General features: G+C 38.3%; 1 protein-coding gene and 1 long non-coding RNA gene across 2 annotated transcripts in view; one reads left to right on the plus strand and one right to left on the minus strand.

The window, feature by feature from the left end:
* The first annotated feature begins 276 nt into the window (after positions 1–276).
* LOC120587736 (PC-esterase domain-containing protein 1B-like) lies at positions 277–1747 on the plus strand. Its single transcript, XM_039844918.1, has one exon. The coding sequence runs from the start codon at positions 506–508 to the stop codon at positions 1745–1747; it is 1242 nt and encodes a 413-aa protein (XP_039700852.1). The 5' UTR covers positions 277–505.
* A 335-nt stretch (positions 1748–2082) lies between these two features.
* Positions 2083–21215, minus strand: part of LOC120587611 (uncharacterized) — a 52151-nt gene continuing 33018 nt past the window's right edge. Inside the window, exons 3-4 of the long non-coding RNA XR_005649039.1 lie at positions 8566–8656; positions 2083–2298 (exon numbers count right to left, since the gene is read on the minus strand). This is a non-coding gene — a long non-coding RNA (uncharacterized LOC120587611). The remainder of the gene's footprint in view (positions 2299–8565; positions 8657–21215) is intronic.

Raw genomic sequence — 21215 nt, forward strand, 5'->3', positions numbered from 1 at the left:
CATAACAAAGAGAGCCATCCCAGATGCGACAGTGGGCCCATTAGCGAGATAACTGGTAAAACAAAGAGCGGGCAGTGGACTGGATGTGCCCCAAAGTACAAACTAACAGCATTCCAAATCTGAGGAACTTGAAACACGCACATGAACAAATGCAGTGAATGAGAAGGATCACTCCATAGCCCAGTGGGGCAGGTTCCCGCTGGGGTTCTGCACCTCCCCTCCGCCAGGTGGAGCTTAGTCCCACACAAGGGCCTCCGCGGTTCAGAGGTCACGCACGTCCTGGGGCAGAGTCAACTTGGCAGAGGAGAGCTCGGTACCCTGCCCGCCGCTCCTCTTCCCTTCCACTCGCCGCGAAGGCCCCGCGCCCGGCAGAACTCCACCCAACCCCACCGCCGCCCGCCCGCTCGCTGCCCTCTTTGCAGTGCGGTTCTGCCCTACCTCTGAGCTCTCTTCCGACCTGCCCTGAGGAAAGGCAAGAGCTAGGCCGTCCCGGTCTTCAGTCACCATGGCCCACCTGCGGGCCTGCGAAGTCCGGCAGCTGCTGCACAACAAGTTCGTGGTCGTCATGGGAGACTCAGTCCAGAGGGTCGTGTACAAGGACCTGGTGCTCCTGCTGCAGAAGGACTGTCTGCTCTCTTCCAGTCAGCTGAAGACCAAGGGTGAGCTGAGTTTCGAGCAGGACGTGCTGCTGGAGGGCGGCAGGCGGGGCCGCATGCACAATGGCACCCACTACCGCGAGGTCCGCCAGTTCTGCTCGGGCCACCACCTGGTGCGCTTCTACTTCCTCACGCGCGTGTACTCTCAGTACGTCGTGGAAGTCCTGGAAGAGCTGCGGCAGGGCGAGCACGCCCCGGACGTGGTCATCATGAACTCCTGCCTGTGGGACCTCTCGAGGTACGGGCAGAACTTCCGGAGGGGCTACCGCGAGAATCTGGAGAGCCTGTTCGGGCTCCTAGACCAGGTGCTGTCCATGTCCTGCCTCCTGGTGTGGAACACGGCCATGCCGGTGGCCGAGGTCGTCTCGGGCGGCTTCCTCCCGACCCAACACCAGCTCCAGGGCGCCCACCTGCGGGAAGACGTGATGGAGGCCAACTTCTACAGCTCAGCTGAGGCCAGCAGACACGGCTTCGATGTGCTGGACCTACATTTCCACTTCCGACATGCCGGGCAGCACCGGCAGCGAGACGGCGTGCACTGGGACGAGCGCGCGCACCGCCATCTCTCCCAGCTGCTGCTGGCGCATGTGGCGGATGCCTGGGGCGTGGACCTCCCTTGCCGCAACCCAGTGGGCAGGTGGATAAGGAATGGCCCTACCAGCGGAAGTACGAGCCAGGAGAGCGGGAGGCAGTCCCAGGACCACAGAGGTGACTCAGGCGAACAAGCTGTAACCTGGCTCCTGCCCACGTCCTCGTGCCTCCGTGCCCCACAGCGATCTTCTACGTCCTTTCCCCAAGCTCAGCCTTTGTTCTCGACATACGGACATGGCACCTGTACCCCATCTTACTCGTCTTTACAACGCTGGCAGCTCTCCAGTGACCTTTCGACACTCCAGGTGGGATATGCTGGAGAAGCAAACTTGAGGATTGCCCCCCAACTGCGTCTGGGCCCCATCCGCAGAGCTTCTACCCAGCAGCAGAGCAGAGGGCCTCCTCCCTACTCTCCCCGGTGCCCCAGCAGGCCACGCAGACGCCGGCGAAGGCGCACAGACAGACAGACCCAAGCACACCCTGAGGCAAGGCCTCAGTAGTCAGACTTAGACCTAGGCTCATTCCCAGAGTGGTCATTAGTCATTAGGTCATTAGGCCTAGTCTTCAGCAACCCTGCTATGGTGAGAGCTCCTTAGGCTTCTTACTCCACCAGTGAACAGCCTCACATTCTTCTTTGCCAGAGCCTCCACCCCATTTCTTGGTGAGGGGCAAGAACCCAGACCACCACACCATTCTCTTAGCATTTGTGCAGAAATGAACTCTAGGTGAAAAATTTTACACACACACACACGTTAAGTCTTAGCCGAATATAAGCCTTCGAATAATATTTTCTATGCATTTTTCCTAAAAAAAAAAAAAATAACAATTTAGATCCTTAAAACTTAACACTACGTTTTTATTAAGAGTTCAGTATCGCCATTGGTTTTTAGATACATTTGTGGAGCTTCATCTTCAGCATAAGTTGTCTTGCAGCTTTAATTAAATTTATCTGTGCTTCTGCAGAACATTTATCCTTAAAAAAGTTTTCCATTCACTAATGCAAGATTTTTTGTTAGAAATAGAAATCGCTCTTCTCAGACTCATTAGATGCCTAGCATATTAAAAAAAAAAAGACTTTACTTTTTAGCACAATTTTAGATTCACAGTAAAATTTAGAGGAAAGTGAAGTTCCCATATACTTCCCATACACAAACACCTGAACTATACACATCCCACATGAAGATGGCACATTTGTTACTTGAAACAAAACTATGTTGTTACATCATTATCACCCAAAGTCCATTTTTACATTAGAGTTCACTGTTGGCGTTCCATGTTCTATGGGTTTTGACGGATATATAATGATATATATCCATCATTGTAGTATCATACAGAATAGTTTCACTGCCATGAAAGTCCTCTCTGTTCCTCCTCTTTTTCCTTCCCCTGCTGAAATCCTGGCAACCACCTATCCGTAACTGTCTCCATAATTTTACCTATTCTACTATTTTAGAATGTTGTGTAGTTAGAATCATACAGTAAGTAGCCTTTTGAGATTGGCTTCTTTCAACTTAATAATGTGCACTTAAGGTTCTTCCATGTCTTCATGGCTTGATAGCTCATTTATTTTTAGTGCTTTTCCCATTGTCTGGATGTACCATTGTTTATCCATTCACCAACTGAAGAATATCTTAGTTGCTTCTGAGTTGTAGCAATTATGAATAAAGTTGCTTTAAACATTCATGTGCAGATTTTTGTGTGAATGTAAGTTTTCAACTACTTTGGATAAATACCAAGGAATACAATTGTTGGATTGTATGCTAAGAGTATGTTTAGTTTTATAAGAAACTGCCAAACTGTCTTCCAAAGTGACTACCATTTTTCGTCCCATCAGCAATGAATGAGAGTTCCTGTTGCCATGATTTGGTGTCAGTGTTTTGGATTTTCACCAATCTAATAGGTCCGTGGTGGTATCTCATTATTTCAATCTGCAATTCCCTGATGTCACAGGATATTAAGCATTTTTTTCTATACTTATTTGCCTTCTGTATATCTTCTTTGGAAGCAAGGTGGCTGTTCAGATCTTTTTGCCCATTTTCAATCAATTATTTGTTTTCTTATTGTTGAGTCTTAAGAGTTCTTTGTATATTTTGGATAACAGTATTTTATCAGCTATGTCCTTTAGAAATATTTTCTCCTAGTCCGTATCTTGTTTTTTTATTCTCTTGACAATGTCTTTTGCAGAGCAGAAGTTTTTAATTTTAATGAAGTCCAACTTATCAGTAGTTTCCTTCATGAATTGTGCCTTTTGTAGTGTATCTAAAAACTTATCACCAAATCCAAGACCATCTGTGTTATCCTCTATTTTTTATTTTTAGTTTTGTATTTAACTTTTGGTCCATGATCTATTTTAAGCTAATATTTGTAGAAGGGTGTAAAATCTGACTAGATTCACTTTTTTTTTTTTTTGCATATGGATATCCAGGTGTTCTAAAATCGTTTGTTACCTGAAGTCGGATAGTGTCAGTTTTCCAAATTTGTTCTTCTCCTTTAATATTATATTGGCTAGTCTGGTTCTTTTGTCTCTCCATATAAACTTTAGAATCAGCTAGTCAGTATTCACTGGGATTGCACTGAATCTGTAGATGAAGTTGGAAATAATTGACATTTTGACAATATAGAGTCTACCTATCTAAGAACATGGTCCATATCTCCATTTATTTAGTTCTTTAATTTCTTTCATCAGGATTTTATAATTTTCCTCATACAGATCTTATATATATTTTATATTTATACCTATTTCATTTGAGAGGGGATGCTAATGTAAATGACATTGTGATTTTTAATTTCAAATTCCAGTTATTCATTGTTGGCGTGTAGAAAAGCAACTGGTTTTTCTAGGTTTACTTACTATCACACAACCTCAATGTACTCGCTTATTAGTTCCAGAAGTATTTTTGTTGATTCTCTCAAATTTTCTAAATAGATAGTCATGTCATCGACTAACAGGTAAATTTTTATTTCTTTTTGCCCAATCCATATACTTTCTATTTCCTTTTTTTTTTTTTTATCTTAGAGCATTAGCTAGGGCTTCCAGTATAATGTTGAAAAGGAATAATGAGAAGTATAACCTTGCCTTCCTCCTGATCTTAGAAAGCTTATGATTTCTCACCATTTAAGATGTTAACTGTAGGTTTTTTAATATGTTTTTTAATCAAGTCAAGGATGTTGCCTTCAATTTCTGGCTTGCTAACTTTTTATCATGAATGGGCTTTGGTATGAACATGTGTTTTTTCTTCTACACCTTGTTGATGTGACGGATTACATTAATTTGATCTTTGAATGTTGAACCAGCTTTGCATATATAATATAAGTCCTACTTGGCCATGGTGCATAACTTTTTATACATCTTTGGATTCTATTTGCTAATATTCTGTTGAGTATTATTGCATCTATGTTCTTGAAAGTTATTGGTCTGTAAATTTCTTGTGATGTCTTTGGTGTTGGTATTAAGAGTAATGCTGGCCTCACAGAATGAGTTAGGAATTATCCCTCTGCTTTTATCTTCCAGAAGAAATTGTAGAGAATTGGGTACAATTTCTTCCATAAATGTTTGGTAGAATTCACCAGTGAACCCATTTGGGCCTGGTGCTTTCTGTTTTGCAAGATTATTAATATTAATTCAATTTCTTTACTAAATATAAGCCTAGTCAGTCTATTCTTGTGTGAGTTTTGGCAGACTGTCTTTCAAGGAATTGGTCCACTTCACCTAGATTAAAAAAATTGGGGGTATAGAGTTGTTCAAAACAGTTTTTATTATTCTTATTATTCTTTTAATGTCCATAAGATCTGCAGCGATGTCTTTTCATTCATTTTTGAAATTAGTAATTTGTGTCCTTTCTCTTCTCTTAGTTTTATTTATTTTTTCAAAGAACCAGCTTTTGCTTTCATTGATTTTTCTGTGTGTATTCTCTGTTTTCAACTTATTTGTTTTGTGCTCTAATTTTTATTTTCTGTTTTCTGCTCTATTTTTTTTTCTTCTGCTGACTTTAGATTTAATTTTCTTTTTTTTCTAGTTCTCTAAGGTGGAAGCATAAATTATTGATTTTAGATCATCTTTCCTAATACTTCAATCGATGCTATAAATTTCCCTTTAAGCATTATTTTCACTATATTCCAATAAATTCTAATAAGTTGTATTTTTATTTTCATTTAGTTAAAATATTTTTAAATTTCTCTTAAGGTTTCTTCCTTGACCCACGTTTTATTTAAAAATGTGCTGTTTAAGCTCCCAGATTTTTCAGCTATTCTATTGTTAATTTCTAGGGTAATTCCATTATAGGCTGAGAGCAAACATTGTGTGATTTCTATTCTTCTAATTTGTTAAGGTGTGTTTTATGGACCGGAATGTGATCTATCATGGTGAATTTTCCCTGTGAACTAGAGAAGAATGTTTATTCTGCTCTTCTTGGATGAAGTATTCTATAGGTGCCATTTATATTTAGTTATTTGATGGTGCTATGGAATTCAGTTATGTCCTCACTACTTTTTTGCCTGCTGGATCTGTCCATTACTGATAGATGGTACTGAAATCTTCAACTATAGTTTCTCCTTGCTATTATATCAGTTTTGCCTCATGTATTTTGATGCTCTTTTGTTAGGTGCATACATATGAAAGATTGTTATGTCTTCTTAGAATGTTGGTCTTTTATGGTTATCTAATATCCTTCTTTATCCCTGATAATTTTTTTTGTTTTGACATGAGCTTTCTTTGATTCATGTTAGCATGATATATCTTTCTCCATCCTTTACTTTTAATCTATATGTGTCTTTGTATCTAAAGTGGGTTTTTTTGTATGTAACATAGAGTTGGGTCTTTTGATCCACTCTGACAATCTCTGTCTTAATTGCTGCATTTAGACCATTATCATTAAACATGATTATTGATATCATTTGATTAATAACTACCATATTTTTAACTTTTCTATTTGTCACCCTTGTTCTTTGTTCCTCTTTTTTTCTTCCATTCTTTTCCTGTCCTTTGTGGCTTTAAGTGAGCATTCTGTGTGATTCTATTTTTCTCCTTTCTTAGCATATCAATTATTACTTTTTTTACTTTTTTAAGTCAGTGTTCTAGAATTTTCAGTATATATTACAACTTATCCAAGTTTACTTGAAATAACTATATAGCTTCACGAGTAGTGCAAAGTAATTACACATTATAGATATTGTTGCTATTATTATGAACAAACTTACCTGTTCAATCAATTATGAATAAAAAATTAAATTTTTTACTGTAACTTATTCTTTCTCGAATACTCTTTATATAGATTGAGTTTCTGGCATATTATGTTCCTTTTCTATGAAAATACTTTGATAATTTCATTGGGTACAGAAATCTAGGTTAGTGTTTGTATTTTCCTCTTGACTCTACATGTTTCACTTTACCCTATTCTTGTTTCCATGATTTCTGACAAGAAGTTTGATGTCATTCTTATCCTTGCTCTTCCATAGATCAGGTGTTTCCAGCTTTTTTCAAGACTTTTTCTTTATCTTTGATTTTATGCAATTTAAGTACGATATACCTAGATGCAGATTTTTTACATTTATTCTGCTTAATGTTCTCTGATCTTACTGGATCTGTGGTTTAGTGTCTATGACATTAATTTGAGGAAATTCTCAGGCTTTCTTGCTTCAAAAATTTTGTTGTTTCTTTTATTCTTTTCCTCTGGTATTTCCATTATGCCTATGCTAACCCTTTGTAGTTATCCCATAGTTCTTGGATATTGTTACTTTTTTTCTCAGCCTTTTATCTCTGCTTTTTAGTTCTGGAATATCTATTGATCTACCTTCAAGCTCACTGATTCTTCCCCCAGCTGTGTCAGTCTGCTAATGAGACCATCAAAGGCAGTCGTTATTTCTGTTACAGCATTTTCTATGTCTACAATTCTTTTTTCCTCTTTCTTAGAATTAACATCTCTCTGCTTATATTACCCATCTGTTCTTGCACGTTGTGTGCTTTTTCCTTTAGAGCCCTTAGCATATTAATTATAGTTGTTTTAAATTCCTGATCTGATCACTTCAACATCTCTGCCATATCCGAGTCTCATTCTGATACTTGCTCTGTCTCTTTAAACTGTGATTTTTGCCTTTTAGTATGCCTTGTAATTTTTTGTTGTTGAAAGCTAGACATGATGTACTTATAAAAGGAACTGTGATAAATAAGCTTTTGGTGATATGGGTAGCGTGGAAGTATGGAGAGGAAGCATTCTTTAACCCAGGGGTCCCCAACCCCCGAGGCCATGGACTGGTCCATTGCTTGTTAGGAACCCAGCCTCACATCAGGAGGTGCAGCTGCTCCCCAGTGCTAGCATCACCGCTTCAGCTCCACCTCAGATCATTGGGCATTAGATTCTCATAGGAGCACCGGTCCCTGGTGTCAAAAAGGTTGGGGACTGCTGCTTTAGCCCTATAATTAGGTCTCAGTCTTTTAGTGAATCTGAGACCCTGGACTGTGACCTTCATAAATGTTTTTTATTCCCACTTCCCACCTTAGATGGGACAGGATGACTGGAGGGGTTGGAGTTAGATATTTCCCTTCTGTCGAGTTAGTTAGGCTCTGGTAAAATAGTTTCTCTCAAGGGCAGGCTTTGTTAAAAACAGAGTGCTCTGGCATCTTTGAGCATTGATGCTTTTCCTCTTCTTGCTGGAATCATGAGATTTTTTTCCCCTCATCTTCACAGTGAGAAGTTTGTAGGACTCCTGGAGGTAAAGCTCACAAAGCTGTTGGCGGGGAGGGGGTGCTACCCTGGAGTTTATCAGTTTCAGATTTGTCAATACTGAACTTCCAGCAAATTTTCAATTACAGTTTAGCTTTTCCTGTCCTAGTACTGGTTGCCACAAAGGTTCTGTTTGTAGGTTTGTGCTCCAATAAATTGTGATTCTCTGTATCTACCTGTCTCTCCAGTTTTGGGGACAGTAGTTTGCCCTGTGGCCTCAATTCTCTGAGAGATCTAAAGAGAGTTGTTAATTTTTGGTCTATTCAGCTTTTTACTTGTGAGAATGAAGTGATGACTTCCAAACTCCTTACATGCTAGACTGGAAACCAGAATTCCAGTCTAGCATATTTTGAAATGACTCGGAGAATTGAAGCATATTGCATTGTAAGCGAGAGTCCTTGTGAATCAGTCTAACAATCTTCTCGTGCATTTTTGTATTCTTTGACACTATCTTCTTTCATAGTTTATGCATTTTTTAAACTTTTGATTTAAAAATTAGTATACTTCCCTGTGAACTACCCTTGATTAAAATGTTACTACTCGTTACCTTTACTAGAAATACTACCCGCTATGTGATGTGACAAAGTGTGGATTTATACCAGCTTGTCCTCCATCTCTGTCTTTGCATCCTTTCCCCAGCTTCAGTGTGGTCATCACCTTGGGTTAGAAGCTCTTCTGCCAGGCTATGTGCTGCAGAATGGTAAAGTAAAGACAAAATGAACATCATTACACATTCAGCTTTATTACACAAGCAGGAAATTAAAAGCAACATTTCCATCACATTTCCTCCATAATCAATGCCGTGGAGTTTCAATAATGAAAGAGGGAGAGTAACACATTGTGATATAGAGTGTTTTCAGGGAATTAGGATATTGCCTGAAAATAAATATGGCTGAACATTCTCTCACTGTTAAGTTTATGCTGGGCCCCCTTATGTCTCATGTGTCATAATTCTCTACAGCCGATTCCTTAGAGAAAGGCTCCATTCTTTTCCCATCCTTTCTTAGACTCTCCTCACATTTTCATAGGCCCATAATCTTGCTAATGCATACCCGTGGCAGGGAGCAAGTGTCATCTCAGTACATCTTGTGCCACACTGCACCCATCAATCCACCGTGCACGGGGAAAAGACTACAGCCCTACAACCTCCTTACTAGGGTTTTGTGCATGCTGCTTAATTTCACTGCGTTTGTCAAGCCGTTCTTTATCGGAGAGTCTAACAGCCTTTGAGTGCCCGGTGCTCTATCACTTATGTAGGGTTATATTGATCTTTCTGGTGTGTGCTCTAAAGTGGCTGGCATCAAAAGCCAGTGAGGCAGCCAGTTTGAGCAATATGGGTCATTTACAAACTTCAGGATGAAATGCCGCAGGATGCCAGGGAAAACGTTTTTGTTTTTCCAGAGGGAACCATAGTTCATGAAATGTGGTTAACATACAATATTTGTATACCCTTAAAATCATTTTATAACCACACTGAGTGCCTCTAAACATTAAATATATTTTATAAGTAGTTGGTTAACTAGCTGTTGTGTGCTTTAAATAGTAAATAAAATGGAAAGGCACTAAACAGTGACTATATTTCATAGAGTAAGATGCTTTTTCAGCCACTCAATAATTCTCAATGTTAAGAAAAATTGATTTTCTAACTGCTGAGTGCCTCTAAAAATTAGCATCTTATCTTCCTACAGGGGATGCTTTTCAGTTAGCCTCTTTTCTTCCAGCTTTCAACTTAATGATCTCTAAGGTTCTCGTCTTGCTAAAAAATTCTGTAGGTTCTATTGGGCTATAGTTTCACTTGGGCATATATGTTCACTTCAAAAGTAGGAGTTCTTCACTCACTAACTGCTCCTTTTTTGCCATCACCTCTCTCTCCCCTCAAGAGCAGGACTGTATGGAGAGACCTATGACAATGACATAGAACTTAAGAGTACTAATTTCCAAGTATCTTCAAGTAGCATGTCTGTACAATGGATGCATTTTGCATTTGTGAAAGCCTAATAAAGGAAAAGAATTTTCTAAAAGTTGGTAATAGTGATATATCTTCATGGCAAATTAAATCTTCCCAGTTCTTTATAAATTCTGGCCTTTAAGAAACTCATATTGCCAATGCTAAGACTTTCCAAACAGATATAAAAACATCTCATAGCACCACAAAACTTGAAAGCTAAAATAATCAGACACTTCACAGTTATAGGTAACAGCATTAAAGAAGACTCAACTCTTAGTTCTGCCTAAACCACAACCAGCTGGGTGACCCTTGGGATGTCACAGAGTCTCCCTGAGTAATCTGTGGTAACCTTGTCAATGTAACCTCATCAGGAAAATGAATGGTTTGAGCGAGATTGTAGAATCTAGCTGCTGGGTAATCTGCTTGAGCCCTCTTAAAATTGAATAATTTAAATTCCCCTCTGCCCTCTCATTACATTCTGAAGAACAGTGTGTCTCCAGTGTGCTCACCATTTCCACAGCACTAGGTGACTGGCATGCTGGAGCCTGAGGAAGAGCAGATAAGCATCAAGCTTCCTGGGACATGCACTTACACTTAGGAAGAATGCAACAAGTGAATAAATTTTTCTTAGATACACCCTCAAAATTCCCACTAATGTATCTGGTAACTATATGGGATTAGATGATGACAAGTTGCTGATTTGGGGCCAATCCCAGTGATGAGCTAGCACTTAGTTATCCATGTTGGACTGATGTGTTCTCCTGTTTCTTAGGCTTGAACAAAGATGAGGCCAAGAACAAAACACTCCCAGGAGACTGTAAGCTCTTTGGGGTGAGTGTGTTGTCTGAGTCACCATTTTATCCCTAGCATTTCTAGTCAGTAGTATTTGCTCAGTAAACATCTGTGGAACTAAACTGAATGCCCTAAGCAAATGCAACCTACCAGACAGAAATGTAAAATGTCTAAAATGGAAAATCCCAGAAGACTCAAGGTATCGCTCAATATAAGCCCTTTATTCAATAGTTTTACAGGAGAAACATCATGAAAATCATAATGGTCCAAAAAAGGAATCATTTTGCTGATTGGATTTAACCCATAAACTGCTTTTCAAGCTGAAAAGCATAGTAAGGTCTCACCCCTCCTCCCAAATTCATACATCCCAAAATACAGAAGAGAAAATGGAGAACAGAGATCTGTAAGTTATAGAGTTTTACCTTATGCTGAAGTAAGCCATAGTAATTAACATTAATTGATGGCATACTATGTGCCAGCTACTGTTCTAAGAGACCTGTATGTATTACCTAATTTAAATCTCAGTCCAGGCCTATTATGCACACATTATTAATAGCATTTTATAAATAAGGGGGAAAAGCACCGATATTTTGGAAGAACCTCAAAGTCTGGGCAATTCAAAAGACAGACCACTGAATCTATAGCAGTAGTCATTGTAGATAGCTCAGTATTTAAAATCTGAACTTTTAGTGAAAAATCATTATTTAAATAAAATTATTCTCCAATTAATGTAAAACTCCATGATGTGAAAAATTATCATAGAAAAGAATATGAAACACAGGAAATGAATCAGCAAACCAGAAGTCGAAATTGATGTGGCCAGGGAAAAAAACGATTACCATACCCACAACTGGAGAAAGATTTTATCTGTCTCATTGGGTATGATCTCAATGAGTACAATCCCAGTGAACAGAACATGTATATATTCATATCTTTCGATGCATTAGAAAAAGAGGCCAGCAGTTATATATATATACGAAAGGGCATATTTTTTCTGTGGCTGGCCCTAGGCAAAATTGTTAACTATAATGGAGTAAATGGGCTGATGTTTCAGATCTGGGTACTAGTTGTGATTCTGTTACCAACTGGTCACATGACCTTGGACAAGGTCACTAAATCTAAGTCTCAGTTTCTCTCAGATAGTAAATGAAGGACATGAGCTAAATAAACTCAAAGTCCCCTTCTAACTTGAAAGGAGTCCAGGTCTTGGTTGGTTTATATTGATGTCCTCTTGGACCTTAACTCTGTATTTCCTGAGTCTGTTTTCTGACGTATCTCTGACCCAATGCATCTGTTCTTTCTTTACAGTCTCCTCATAGTTCTCTTTTTTTCTTATGAAACGTGTATTAGGGTATCAGCTGGTAACAAATATGGCACATTCAAACAAAGATAACCCAAGAAGATTTAGTAAAAGAACTAGGAATAAAGGTATAGAGAAGATGTATAAAAGACACAGTAAATGCCTTGGATAAGAGAGTAGTTAGGATCCAGAAGGAGAGAGATGTGTAGACAGGGCCATGTTGAGAAAAGCTGTGACTTTGGAATCAAGGGAATATATAACCAAAATTCGTACTTCTTTCCTCTGATATCCTGCTGGAGCTCCACATAGGATTATCCCAATTGGACACAAGAAGAAAGAAAGCTCGTTGATTTAGTTCACATAGCTTTAACGCACAGGACACAAAACGGGGCAGAGGGTAGAAAACAGATCTGGAGGGCATGTGGAAGATATCCTGCAGACTCATCCTTAAGGAAGGCTCTGCTATTGATCCATCTATTATATTTCAGGGTAAATTATGTCAATGTTTTGAAGATGTCACATATACCATTTTTGCTTTCTTAATAATAGATAATGCACATACATTAATGAGTAAATAAAAGAAGCAAACAACTTCAAAGAGAATAAAAGTTTTCTTCGCTTTTAAAAAGTAAGTTTTCCTTTCACACCTCACCCCTAATATCCAGCCTGTCCTTCTCACTCCCACACCTCTTCGACTCTCGTCACATTTAGTGCCTTTCTGAAAAGTAGAAAAATCCCCTGGGAGAACCTCCAGGGCAGTGCAGTCCCAGGTCAGGCATGGAATTTACGTAGCAACCCTGGCAGGAGTTCACTTACTCCCCTACAGCCAACATGTGTGCAGCTCACAACCTGCACTGTGTCCATGACGATCCTGACAGAGGCCCATGTCCCCATCCTGAAGAACCACCACGGCTAACTAGTATATTTTAATTCTTCCTTTTAATTGTGGAATGCAAACTCATATTAAGATTTGGGGAAAACAGGTAAGTAAAGAAGAGAGGTCTAAACATGACTTTTGAGCCATCTACTCATTTTTAGCTAGTGGTGTCTACTTTGCCCATGTAAAGGACCAACCCTGATTATTATTCAGTGTTTAGTCAGTGTGTCAGCTACTGATCTAGGTTCTGGGAATAAATTAGTGGGAAAGGTCTCTACAAACATTGTTCACCAGTGAGACTAACGAATATAGTGAAGCACTGATAAGTGCTATGGAGAAGTATAAAGTAGGCTAAGTGCTTTGGGGCGGAGGAGGGAAATGTGGTTATAATAGCTGATTATGGAAGGTATAATAGAAATTATATTTATCACAAAACTGAAGGAGGTGAAGGGCCAAGTCATGCAAGTATTTGGGGAAAAGTATGAAATACAAAAGTTAGGAAGTATGTACTAAATAGTACAGTAGTCTTAATATCTGCTTTCTCGTTATCTTTATAAACAGTTCTTTGGGAAATAATGTTGCTTTAGACCCTGTCCAAAGATTATTTTGCCCTTTTTTTTTGCATTTATTTTATTATAAGTTTTAAGTATACAGTACATTGGTTAGACATTTATATAGTTTATGAAGCGATCCCTCTAATTACTCTATCACCCATTTGTCTCTACACATAGCCATTACCTTACTGCCGACTATACCCCTGTGCCATGCTCCCCATCCCCGTGACCATCTCTCAACCATTAATTTGTACTTCTTTAACTCTTCACCCCTTTCCAAAGCGTTGAGGAGCAAGACCTGCAAGGCAGTTCCTCAGGGATGACAGCTCCAACTCCATTTTCGAGAGGCTTCATTCATTCATTCATTCATTTTTACAGTGAGGACTTGGGATTTTATTGCATATAAGATGAAAAACATGGGAGGATTATAAGGTGACATTTAGGTTTCAAAAGGACCGTTCTGCTGCTGGGTTGAGAATAGGAAGGAGACAGGATAGATCGAGTTAGGAGGTGATTGCAAATCCAAACTTCTTTTCAAGATTCGGGCAAAGATTTTTGATGGAGGTGATGAGAAAAGATTTGGTAGATATTTGGAGATTAAAGCCTCAGGTTTTGCTGCTGGATTGGATGCATGGTGTGAGGAAACAGAGGCAAGAATGACTCAGTTTTTTGCCTGAGCAGCCAGAATATTAACTAAATGATTACAATATAACAATTTTATTTCCTCAAAGTAATGTGTTTAACTTTCAGGGTAAGTGTGGCGCCCCAGACTTTATCAGCACACACACACACAGAAAAGAAAAATAATTCTTACTGAATTATATTTATCTCCCAAAAATGTGTTGAAGTCATTTAAAACAGTAAAACCTAAATAAAGCCAAATAGTTGGAATGGAAATGAAAACATGAATAGAACTGGAAGACATAAAAACCTAAGAAATATTTCCTATTTTTGTCTGTCAATGAAAGAACAAGCTAATTTACTTGAAAAAAGAACTTCAAATCAAGAGAGGTTTTCTTACATGCTCCACCTAAACTTTAAGAGTTATTAAGCCCCACCTCACAAATCCAGAATTAACACAATTTGCTAAAGAAGGCCAGCACCTGCCCAAAGATGCATCAGACAAACAATCCAGAGTAAGAGAAAAAGGTCATTCTCCAGATTTGGATCCTTAAAGAGTACGTAGTTACCCGCTTCTCCACCCTGAACGCCTGATTCTCTCCGGCCAATTCCCTCACTCTGCTGAGTCTCAGTTCCTAAGTAAAGAGCCCTTCCCTTTTTTCTGACATCTTCTTGATTGCTAAAAGGTTTAAGTTTTTCTCCCAACCTTTTCTCACTTAAATTAATGCTCTTTCTGAGCTAAAACTACTCAGGGTTCTGTAGGACCTCTTTTGTTTCTCAGGAACCCTTAGGCATATTCCTAATATGGTATAGAAGGAACCAGCATACCTCTCTTCTCCCTACTTAAAGGAATATGTGAGAGTCATTTCCTTTGAGCCATTGCCCTGACACCCAGTGTTTTTATAAGGGATTAACAAACTGTCAGGTTCAACCAGACTTCTAACTCCTCATAGGCATCCTCAGAATTTAAAGTCACCAGCACTAAGGTTACTCACCTTTTTAGTTTCTAATATGAGCTTCATGTTTAGTAACAACCAAGCTGACGTCATTTGCATTGAGTCCTCAGTTATTTCAGCATAGGATTTGCTGAAACCCCGGGAGATTGTCCTAAGGGAGGCTCAGAAAACACTATATAATTCCGTCTATCCTACAAGATTTGAGGAACTGGAATTAGAAGAATGGAAATATCTTAGAGTCTGGTACCCTTGCCTGACTTTTCATGGACATGGTCTAAAAATTTGGATCTGATGAGAGAGTTAAAAAATACTTCAAATGAGAGAAACAAACTAAGCTATTTAGCCTGCCTGAAGAAACCTAGTAAATCTTTCTATTAAAGTAGTGGGGAGAAGCAGAGTCCCCAGATCTTTTTCATGGAGTTAGTAGCAAAAGCCAAATGACCAAGAGAAGTAAGGCAGCCAGACATAACCACTGTTGAAATAAAAGTCAGAAAATGGGAACATAAGAATCTATTGCTGCCATTCCCATGTACAAACTCTGACCTGTTTGTGAGGATAGGGGGACACCTAACATCCTCCACAGGCTGAGTCACAGATACTGGCATAAGAATATCTTTGCTAATAGATAATATCTTTGAATATCTCCAGAACTGTTCTCAGACATCTGTATGTCATTTTGACATAGATATTTCCCTTACAATAATTTTTATTGATCACTTATTGTGTTCCGGCACTGTACAATTTCTTATAGGTCATAGTAATTTCAGGGAGTGATCTTCTTTCCCTTAAGATATATATTTCTTAGCCACAGTAGACTTTCATTCATCTAATTCTAAATCTCTGTTCGACACTGTTCTTTGTATGTTCAGGAGTAATAATAGTTGGCGTTGAAAAGCTTTTTTCTTTTTTTGATGTTTAAAAATTGCCTTCAGATTCTGCAGAATCATATCTATCAATAAACTATTCTATTTCCTAAAAATTGTTTGACATAGATTTCACATGGACTTTTCAAATGATTTTCAAGTAAATTTTTAACTTAAAAGTTTCAGTGCATATTCAAATACAACAGTCTAAAGAAGTTTCTAATTTGTCTTTCTAGGATCTACTTTTACACTTTTATTTATTAGCAAAGGATAAGTTGTTTTGAGTAAGTTTTCTGATTAAAAAATTTTAAAGTATATACACACCTCACAGAGCTTACAGCTTTAGTTTAGTCTTCAAAAATTATAGATACTTAGAATTTTCTTAATCTACTTGTTATACATTCAGGGAACAAGACCATTCTTGATTTTCTTACTGTATGGTACTAAATGAAATAATTATTAATAATAAGTGGGACAAGATAACACTTCATCCTTATTAGCATACAGAGATCTAGATAACAGCGAAGATCAATGTAACAGAATTTCTTACGTATTGTGAGAGTTGAATAAACAAGGCTTTATTCTACGATACAATTTTTAAAAATTGAGGTTTATTTAAATTCTAAGTTCGGTAAATTAGCATGATTGATTTGAAGTTGCTGATTATGAAAAGTCCCTTTTCAACACTGTTAAATTGTGTTCTTGAACCAAAAAGCCAACAAATGTGCCGTGAATGTTTACTATCTAGAGGGTCCTATTAGGTGATGATGATGATGGATACAAAGAACTATACAACATGATTATTATCTACTTGAAGCTTATAATCACATTAGAAAAGAAATAATATTATGCAAAAAATTACAATAGCAAAGAATATTCTGCACATTAATTTGTATTTCCCATGTTCTTATTCTTTTTTAAAATCCTCAAAATCCTCAAGAAGCAACATGTGACTTCTAGAAAAGGTGATAATGAAGACAACATTTAAAAATGGCAGAAAGAATAGGCCTACATAAATATTTACCCCTAGAAGAAAGCAGCCTTGGTACAAAGAAAGGTATGCAGAACCAGAAAGGTTTTGATTGGAGAGCTTTTTTACTCTCTGAACCCTACAGAGTACAAAAACCCCATGGATGCATAACACAGAAGCATAAGCGAGCTTCGAAATTCCAGCTAAAAAATAGGACCTTGGGAATCCAATGGACATACACATAAAGAAGTCCTTTAAGAAAGTAGAGAATGAACTATTGTGCAACAAGAAAGGCTAACAGGCCAGGAGAGGCCCCAGAGTATATCATTCTCTACGTGTGCAATAATTTGTATAAGAAGGTAGTAGCAAGGATGGATGTCTACCTCACAGATTACTCATCTAGAAAACCTATTTTAAAGACAATAAAAAAGCAGACCAAAAGTACTAGTAGAATATATTTCCTTATTTAAAAAAATCATATTATGCAGAAAGAAGTGTACTTTTTATTAGCAAGTTCACAGTCACCTTCAGGAAACACATCTGGGAGTTAGTGTGGAACACCTTGTGTTTGGCGTAGAAAGGGAAAAACATAGGGCAGGTGTGAAAGCACTTACCTCCTGTCAGAATACAAGAGATGTTGGAAATGCTTACTTATTAAGTTAACAAGCAAATAAAGATGAGGGCTTACTATAACTCAATTTACAAAACATAAACAGTACAGAAAACCATAAAGATCAACAGGAATATTATTACCACTAAAGATCAAATGATTTGAGAGCTAGATGGGGACAGATAGCAGATGCTAAGAAGTTTAAGTTTTGGGGCTTCAATCCATGACAATAGAGGGTCCACTAACTTTCCTTGCAGGGCAAAGAAGGCTAAGGAAGGGAGCCTGTTGGAGAATATGAATAAAACTCTTCAAGAAGATTTATCTGTCAGTGTCCATAACTCAAATCAAAGGAATGAAAAACCAGAGTCCAAAAAGCCAGTTAAGAAACTACCACTACAACCCAGATATGATAATTAGGTGGTGAAAAATTCAACAACAGCAACAGAAAAATTTCATGAGCATGGGAAGAAACTCTTCTTTTGTGGAAAATATGATAATTCTGTTTAAGAAATACTGAGTTTGATGTACAGGAGGGACCCCGTATGAAGATTTATAATAGGAAATTGAAATTTTCATTTGGAACCCAAGATCACAGTCATGGCTAGAAATATAGCTATGTGTGATTTACACAGAGGCGATAGTTGAGTCATAAAGGGGAAGTGTCTTTGGAAGAAGACGAAGGAAAGCAGAGAGTCCAGACTGATACCTGCATTAGGAAGATGGACTAAGGAAGAGAGTTTAAAAAGGAAAAGAATAAAAAAGCAGCTTGATCAATAGAAATGGAAGCAGGAGAGACACCAAGGAAAGAGGAAATCCTCATAGTTGTGGAATGAGGCAAAGATGGCAAAGAGAATGAGGTTTGAGAAAAATCTATGATGATAGTGGTAAAAGCAGGAGCACAAGGTGGTGAATAATAATGTGTGGGAAATGAGAGAGTTAATTACTAAGATAGCTCAATAGTAAAAACCAAAAGAAATATGGGAGGTCAACATCTAAAATGCAGACACACCATATAGGCAGCCGCCAAATGAAACCCCTTAAGATGCAACTTGGCACACCATTTTCCATGATGAAAAGCAAACAGTGACACTTCCCCACTCATAGGATTCAGTCTGTATCTCCTTATCTCAGCATCTAAAACCCTACACAATTAGCCTTTGCTTATTTCTTCTATTCTACTCCAGTCAAACTGGTCACTGTTGCCAGCTTAACTGACATGTTTGTGTCTCAGCACCATTGCCATTCAATTTCTCTTAACACACTTAATTCTCTTACTTAAGCCTAATATTTAATAACTACCTCTTTCTTCATATGTTTTCCCAGCAAGACCACTTTTGATATCATTCATATGGTACCTCATATTACCAAGAAAGGAATACTGATAGTATTGTCTGCTCTCCCTGTCCCATAATACACCTCTCCTAAGTCAACTCATTTGTTTAATGTTGGCCTTTGTACCCAGACTTCAGAACTTTGCTGAATAAAGTTCCATAATTGGTTCATTTTTGAATATCTCCTACCAAGGCAATGTCATTAATGCACTAGAAGACTTTTATATCTCTCCTTTAACTCAGTCTCATTCTCCCCAACCTCTTTAAATTATACAAGTAATTTTTTAACACTACCCTTCTGCCTCAGCCCCCTTTCTCAGCCTTTTGGCTTAGTCAGCAGAAATGATTTCCTTTGGTGGGAATTCCTTCAATTTTCCCTCCCAGGTATAAACCTCTCCAAATTTCCAAGGTAAAAACCTCTCCATATCCACACTCATATTTAAGGTTTTGCTAGAGGAAAGACTTTCTTTTCTCCTAAAAACTTCTGTGCTCTAAGTGTTAGGTTCTCCCACCTTTAGAAGCTATTCTTTCTTGATCAACTCTAGTTCCTTCTTAAACTTTCACCCCCCGCCCCGCCACCTCTTCTTTCAAAGCAGGTTTCTCGAAAGAATCTGTACACTCTGTCCTTCACCTTCTCTCCCTTCTGTCTTCAGTCCAATATAATCAGGCTTCTGTCCATCATCCTTTGAATCTCTTCCCTTCAGAGTCGCTGGACGTCTTATGATACTCAAATCGAGTGACCATGTTGATGTATCTGTGACATTTAACAGTTGACCACATCTTCGCTCCTTTTTGAGAGGCTCCTGTAATGGCACACTGGGACTTGTTCTTGCATCTCCTCCTCTCTCTAGTGTTGGTTTTTCACTTGCACTCTTTCTTAGCCTCTGTTTGGGGTTATCCCACCTATGCAAATTTCTTAACTCAGTGTTTTTCAATCCTGGCTGACCATTAGAATAACCTGGATAGTATTTTAAAAAAACTAATGCATGAGACCCACCTCCAGAGATTCTATTTCAATGGAACTGGAATGTAGCCCAGGCGGCATTCTTTTTCAAGCTTCCCAAATGATTCTAATGTGCACATGTGGTTAAAAACCACTGCCTTAACTCATGCTTCCCAAAATTGTCTCATCAGAGGAATTACGTGGAAACAGTTGTTAAACATAAATCTACCAGATCCCTCGTCCTGGACATTCTAGTTGAATAGGCCAAAATTTAGAAACCCAAAAGTAACCAGAGGCTCTCCCTGCCACTCACATCTGTTGGACAACACTTATAGCCATAACCTTTTTTGAGTGTGTACTATGTACTGGAAACTCATATTTATTTTCTAATATAGAGTGACCCTCAAGTGAAGAGCTTTCTCCTATGTGCTCTTAGAGTATTTTCCAAATATCAGTTACCTGTTTGTGCCTCCTTTATTTGACTGTGAATTCTTGCAGGGCAGAGATTCTGTCTTATCCATTTTTATATGAATTTTACATGAACCAGCAAATTGTCTAGTACACATTAACGTGTGTGTGTGTGTGTGTGTGTATATATATATATATATGTATATATATATATGTTATATATATAGTGAGAAGTTATAGAGAGAGAGAATTGTGAAATAATGAATGAATAAACAATTAAATTATTTTTATATATCCATTCTGTTTCTAACACAAAATATAGATGGTGTTCTAAAACTTTTGTATTCTTTGCACATACAAATTAAGTTAGTGATCATAACAAGGAATGAAAATTTTCTGCAATCTGTATTTTTATCTATAAAATCTCTATTATGTCATGTACACACACACACACACACAGACACACACACTGGTTCCAACTGACTTAAATGACATAAGCCAAATGACTTATATGTGTCATGATATGTTTTCGGAATCCCCTTTGTGGGAGGTATAGAGTGCATGGATTTCGGAGTCAAACATTTGGACTTCTGTCTCTTTCCCTCTTATTTGTGTAACAGAGTAAGACATACATGGAATTATTAAAGATAAGAAAAGCTCTGACCAGAAATTTTATTTTCTCGTCAATGTCTGCTCCTATGAAAAAAACTACACGATTTATGTAAAACTGAGTGATAATCTTTCTTTAGCTAACTTTCTCATTAGCCTCACCCTCTTACATGTCATTATATCTTCATTAATCCTCATATTTTTCACCGCAGTCTCAAAAAAATGTTGGTTCTCTCTTCCAATTCAAGCCTAACCAATCAAACCTAATCAATCCACCTGTATCTTTAATCGCATTGGTCCCTTCTAGAATGTGCTGCATTCTTTGCTGCCTGGAAAGCGCTTGTCCCTGAAAACCCTCCTGATTCAGGCTTAGTCATTTCTTCCTCTGTACTACCTCTGTCTGGACACAGACTTTTTTATCTTTGCAATTGTCATAATGGGCTGTAATTTTGGCCTACAAGTTCTGT

This window comes from Pteropus medius, unplaced genomic scaffold (genome assembly GCF_902729225.1).
Source record: "Pteropus medius unplaced genomic scaffold, Ma_sr-lr_union100, whole genome shotgun sequence".
Classification (NCBI taxonomy): domain Eukaryota; kingdom Metazoa; phylum Chordata; class Mammalia; order Chiroptera; family Pteropodidae; genus Pteropus; species Pteropus medius.

What these genes read in the sequence shown, in the direction of transcription:
- LOC120587736 (XM_039844918.1), top strand. Translation starts at nt 506, where the DNA reads ATGGCCCACCTGCGGGCCTGCGAAGTCCGGCAGCTGCTGCACAACAAG.